Here is a 5,998-nt window from a genome sequence, read left to right as displayed (position 1 = left end):
TATATATAATTTATAAGATTATATTCATTAGCATTTAGCATGTTTTCAAGTGTGTTTTGATTGCTTATAAACTAGTTTCAGTAATTCAGTGATGAGTGATGACCTACTATTTTTGGCTTCTATCTTTAAGCTTATACTTATATATAAAATTAACTTATAGCTTTTTTTCTATTATTTGATAAGCTCTTTTTAAGTGTTTGGATTAGCTTATATTCTATAAATTAATTATGTGTTTTAATAAGTTGTTAAATCCAACATTCTTTAATTTGTTAGAGTAATAATTACTAATCCACCACCATTTGATAACAAATGAGTAATTTACACCCTTAAACAAATAAGCTTCTAACAAATAAGCTAAAAAACCATCTTCAAATAAGCTTCTTCAAATAGGCTTATATAAGCTAATAAGCATAAGCTTAAAAAGCTAAGCCAAACACCAAGTTAAGCTTATTTTGTAAAAAAAAGTTACTCCCTCCGTCCCATTATAAGTGTCATAATTTGATTTTTCAAGTCTTTCTTTTTTAACTTTGACCGACAATATTTTTGTTTGTGTTATATAATACTTGATGTAAAATATATGAATGGATTGGGTTTTTAATGTATTTTACATTGATATAATTTTCATCAAGTATTATATGACACGAACAGAAATATTTACGGTCAAGGTTGCAAAAGAAAGACTTGAAAAGTCCAACTCTTATAAGCTTGGTTAAAAAAGCTAGGCCAAACACCCCCAAAAACACTCGATATATGGATGTACAACATAAAGTAGGTGGATGTTATTTTCATTCCAGCCAGAAGGTGAGTTCATATTCAACTTATGCCAACTTGGTGAGATTACTTGTTCTTTTTTTTTTTAACTTATTGAATCTTTCTCTCAAACTGCACATTTAAAAACATAAAAATTTCACCATAAAATAAATAAAATGAGATTAAAAAGAACAATATTATTAACTTAAACCAACATTAAAACGCCCATTTTGGTGACGAATGAACCGCAATCGGGCGACGAGACCTGTTAGGCCATTGTTGCTCCAAATTGTTTCTTTTCTTCATTATTGATGACACTGTAGGGCTATAATAGTCATTACTCCTCTGAGATGTTGCACCTTGTGAAAAAACCTTTCTACTCTGCATGTAGCTTCTCTGCTTTTCAAGTGACCGTCCCCGGGCCACCGGGCTAGCCTGCACCGGACCCCACCGGTTGTAATTCACGCAGCTCTGGCTCCGACCCACCTGCTGCTGACTTAACCTCCCTTGTTTAGGACTCGGGTAGTTCCGGCTCTCGGCTGTTTCTGCTGAGTACATGGTGGTCTCTCCTTCACTGATATACCCATTGTGCCCCTCCGACACCTGGCCCTGAGACGAACATGACCGCACCACGCTCTCGTCTCTGTTTATCGAATCCATTGACGCGATATCAGCTTCGGTTACAGGATCCGATTGTTTTTTAACTGGCACTGTTGGCCCGGGCCCGTTTAGTCTAATAGTTTTGGGCGGAAAATTGATGTCCAAAAGCTGAATTTGGGTGTTTTTGTTTTTCTTAAACGGGCCGGACGTGAGTTTTGGTGACTCATATATCTCGGGTGTCGGGATTCCCTGAACATGAGCGGGCTGATCACAGGCAGGTGTTTCATCTTGGCAACTATTAGTAACCGAGGAACAACCGGGCCCACGTTTCGGTGACTCATGTATCTCGGGTGTCGGGTCGTTTTCGGGTTCGGTAGTTTTGAAAACTTGTCGCATAGTGAAGGAAGTGCACGATTGTTCGCTTTTTTGGCCCGTTGACATTAATCTAATAAGCGGTAGTTTCGGTTTGTTCACCAAGTCATCCAAACTGCCTTCCCAATGCTGGTTTAACCAATCACAAATAACCGGAATCGGGATGCCAAACTGCATAGGGAAATCTTTCTTCCATGACAACGAAGAAGACGACGACGTGGATGTGGTTTTCGTGTTTGGTGACGTGGCAAGTTTCATAGGGTCACAAACCATGAACGAGAGGTTACCGTGTGAGTCAAACCCAGGTGAACCAGGACTCCATGTTACACCATCAGTGCAGAGCTTTATGAGATTATCAGTAGCTATAACCACCTTTCCTTCACCAACGGTTAGCTCGTTGGTTTCGGTGTAGCCAAGAAGGTATACTATACTACCCAGGTTTAGACTCGGTTTAGAACATGCTTTCAAGTAATGAGCCTGCTGACTTGGCATGTTTGAGTCTCCATCCATTGAATCAAGACCCACTATTGTTAGATCAAGAACCGAGCTAGTTATGAAAAACCTGTCAAAAATTAACTATGTGAAAAAAAAAAAAAAAAAAAAAAAAGATAACACTAATTTACTCTAATCTACGCCACGTGATAAAGGAATAACTTTTTTGTCACATGTAACTCTCTCGACCATTTTTCCCCGAGCGTCGCTCGTATTAATTAAGCATATTTCCTTAATTAATGTATAGCCTTTTTGTTTCCCATTTTTTTCTCCTATTAAATAATAACGATATCCATATTACAGCGTTTTACTTTTAAAAAATTGAACTTTTTTTTTCATTATTTAACCTAATATGAATTAGAATTATATAATAAGCATTTACATATTTATGAATCATATCGTTTTTATTATTTAACTCGTGTAATGCACGGGCTATAGCACACCAAACAACCCGATTATAATGACCTAACGAGTAAATGCACATCCAAACACTATCTTATCCATCGGGCTAATTATCTGATTTTGATTATTAATTACGGCAATTAACTTCAAATTATAATCTAACAACAACATTAATTCAATACGCAATTTAAAAAGGGTGAAATTGAATAAATTAGGGCAATTAAGTAATTAACTTGAGATTCTATTATTAATAGATCTACGATCACCAATTAAATCAAATTCAAACACATAACAATCAGATCAACAAAATTAATAACCAACCTGTGAGGAAAAAGTGAAGCACCGACGCCGTTGTGAAGGCGGATCTCGGCGGCTTCAGCGGAAGCGAGCGAGGGAAGAATAGCGTGTGTGGTAAGCAAAAGGTTCCGGTGGATAAGAATGCCGGTACCGGCGTTGGAAATGCGGGCCATGGCGGGAGCATTGCCGGAGAAAATGGAGGCTTTGGTTCTCTCGGACTTGCCTCCGCCGTTGCAGAAGCACCATGAGTCACCTAGAACCCGCATTGATTGGTGCTCTTAATGTTTTAAATTCAAGTGCTTCTTCTTCTTCTTCTTCTTCTTCTTCAGGTTTGTTAATGGTGTGTTGGAAGGAAAGTGTGGGTCATGTAATTCTTGGAAGGAAATTGAAGGATCAACACGGTTTCAGCAGCTTTTCAACCGGCATATTTATTCATTTCATTCATTTATTTAAAGGATCAATTATTATTAGTATTATTTATTATAACTGGCGTTTTTTTTTTCTTTGTTATTTTTTTGTTTTTTTTCTCGAACGGTGAATTTCCAACTTTATATTTAAGGCTTGAGGTTCGAGTCAAATATTTCATTATTTACTTCTTTTGTCATAACTTTATTAACTTTTTTTTTAACCGCTAGCTTTTATTAAATATGAGATTGGTAAGTCATTAGTCAAGAATTAGATATATCAAGTTTACATATGAATACAACATCAACATCAACATCAAATTACATCAAGATTGTTCAAAATGTAAACAAGCACGGCCTCTTCCAATCCAAGCCAACAATTTCCCCCCTTTACTTAACCGGTAAGAACGAAAGTCGTCTTAAGTTTTTTGTGATTCTATTGATCGATATCCTTGAGCCATTAAATATAGTTTTGTTATAGACACCTACATGTCGTGAAGTATGATTTATTTTGCCATTCTTTCGCCCTCGTGATCCGTAATATATCATTTATCTCAAACACATATATCGGTTGAAGACCACGCCGACAACTAACATGTTGTCATATAACCGAGGTGACATAGGAAATAGATTAAAATGTGATCAGCCGATTCCTACAAGTCTTCGCATAATGAGCACCATCTAGTCTAGGTTAGGACTCTTCATTTGCATAAAGCATCTAATGTTGTGATCTTTCTCATCTCCGCCTTCAAACCATATAAGTTCACTTTTGACGGAACAAGTTTATTCCAATCAAGAACGAAAGTCAGGGTTACTTTGCTCTCCTTTTGCATGGCCGACATGCATGCGTTGGAATTAAAAGCATCATTGTCATCCATCACCCACCTCCATGAATCTTCCTCTGGGCTCAATTGCATTCCGGGTAGAAAATCCAAATACGACCACAGTCCTTACAATTCTGAGGCTGGTGACGGCTCCTTTACCCATGACCAATTCCACTCATTTCGAGACGAGTCTTCATATGTTTTATCCCAAACCGTTCATCTTTAATCTCTTTCAATATAATATAGTTACATAAGTATTTTACAAAATGAAATTTGTTACGTATTTACAAATAACAAACTTGTTTAGGCTATCTTTTATGTCTTTCAATATTATATAGTTACATAAGTATTTCACAAAATGAAATTTGTTATGTATTTATAGATATCAAACTTGTTTAGGCTAGTGAAATCGATAAAACTTGATATGTGAAGTTCGAGCTCAAGCTTATTTAAGCTCTACTCATTTCATGCCCTTTACAAGCCCATTTAGAATAGCTCACGAGCATATTTACTCGCATACATCCTCATTTAGTGGATTCAAGAATGATGTTAATGAAAACTAACATGAGGTCTGTAGGAACCGAATTCGTGAATTGAGTAAATAAACAGAAAATTAACAAACAATTTTATTACTCATACAATACAATACAAGAATCTAAAATACAATACAGAATCAAAGAAATAAACCAAATACAATACGGAAAAAAAATATAAACGGTTTGGCTGAGGATCGTGTTGAACACGAGGCCCTTAAAACAATATTTCGAGTCTCCCAAGAGAACTCGTTGTTTCCCAGGGTACAACAGGCGGAGCAGTAGTACTGCCGGAGTTAACCATAAACCTGAAAAAGGTTCGAATAAAAGAAACCAGAAATGTAAAAGAAGAAGAAGTTGGAAAAACCTTGCAACAATGCTTGTGTTGTGTGTAAGGTTTGGTGTGTGTTGCAACTTAGTTTACCTCTCTATTTATAGAGGAAAAACAAGGCACAAGTTTTTCATTCCACCAATGTGGGATACACCACTATAGTATTTTCTTTCAAATACACACAATCACACATCGATATCTCATTTATCAATGTCTATTAGTGTGCATTTGTTGTGTCATAACAACCTACTAATGCACACGTAACAAATTTTCCAACAATCCCCCACATGAATGGAAATCGATTCTTCGAAGTAAGTTTCAGCATTTGAGTATTGTCGGATAGGTAGGTGTTACCCTTTGAACCTTCCGTTGTGAAGCATACTTAGCCTCCTAGCGGTTTGTAGTCGCGATGACTTTGAACAGACCCCCATTTGTGTAGACGACAATACGCCTTCACACAATACTCTCCCTGGTTTGGTCAACCCCTCATTCTTGTGTCCGTTATGGTCATGAATCACGGTCCTGGTTCTGCGAGAGCTCTAGGAAATTGCGCCTCCCCATAATTCCATTCGAAGCGACCACACTTCTCTCTAACATAGGTGATTCCCATGAATCATTAAAAACATCATGGTTATTTCACTTAACCCTAATATGCTTAACCTCTCCCAAATGTCACTGGTTTTAGGGTACTCCCCTAGGAGAAAGGACTAGGAAGTTCAAGACTCCCTTTGGTTTTGAAGTACTCTCCCACAGTGACTGCCTCTGGTCATATGATTAAGTTTGCCTATTAAACTTAGCTCTTGGGATCTCCAGTCTGCTAAGTTAGGTTTCCCTCATACTTCCTTTATCGCGGGCTTTAGTCCCATTCCTCTCGACAACTTATAAAATTTATCCGTGCTTAAGCCTTTTGTTAATGGGTCTGCAATGTTATCTTCTGACCTCACATGATCAATCGTGATAACACCCGTTGACAGTAGTTGTCGTATCGTGTTA

At 37.2% G+C, this 5,998-nt stretch overlaps 1 protein-coding gene across 1 annotated transcript; it reads right to left on the bottom strand.

Moving 5' to 3' along the window:
• Window positions 1–930: 930 nt before the first annotated feature.
• On the bottom strand, window positions 931–3,179 carry LOC143546529 (uncharacterized). The gene is made up of 2 exons (XM_077038184.1): window positions 2,938–3,179; window positions 931–2,284 (listed from the first exon to the last, which is right to left on the bottom strand). The coding sequence occupies exons 1-2, from the start codon at window positions 3,177–3,179 to the stop codon at window positions 967–969; spliced, it is 1,560 nt and encodes a 519-aa protein (XP_076894299.1). The 3' UTR covers window positions 931–966.
• Window positions 3,180–5,998: the final 2,819 nt, after the last annotated feature.

The sequence above is a fragment of the Bidens hawaiensis genome, unplaced genomic scaffold (genome assembly GCF_021521415.1).
Source record: "Bidens hawaiensis isolate Kalapana, Puna unplaced genomic scaffold, B.hawaiensis_p1.1 tig00014401_1, whole genome shotgun sequence".
Lineage (NCBI taxonomy): Eukaryota > Viridiplantae > Streptophyta > Magnoliopsida > Asterales > Asteraceae > Bidens > Bidens hawaiensis.
Note: the sequence above shows the minus strand (reverse complement) of the source record. Positions and strands in the feature narration are given on the sequence as shown.

Coding starts and splice junctions, on each gene's coding strand:
- LOC143546529 (XM_077038184.1), bottom strand. CDS start 3,179: ATGCGGGTTCTAGGTGACTCATGGTGCTTCTGCAACGGCGGAGGCAAG. Junction 2,285..2,937: donor GCTTCACTTTTTCCTCACAG/GTTGGTTATTAA, acceptor AATTTTTGACAG/GTTTTTCATAACTAGCTCGG.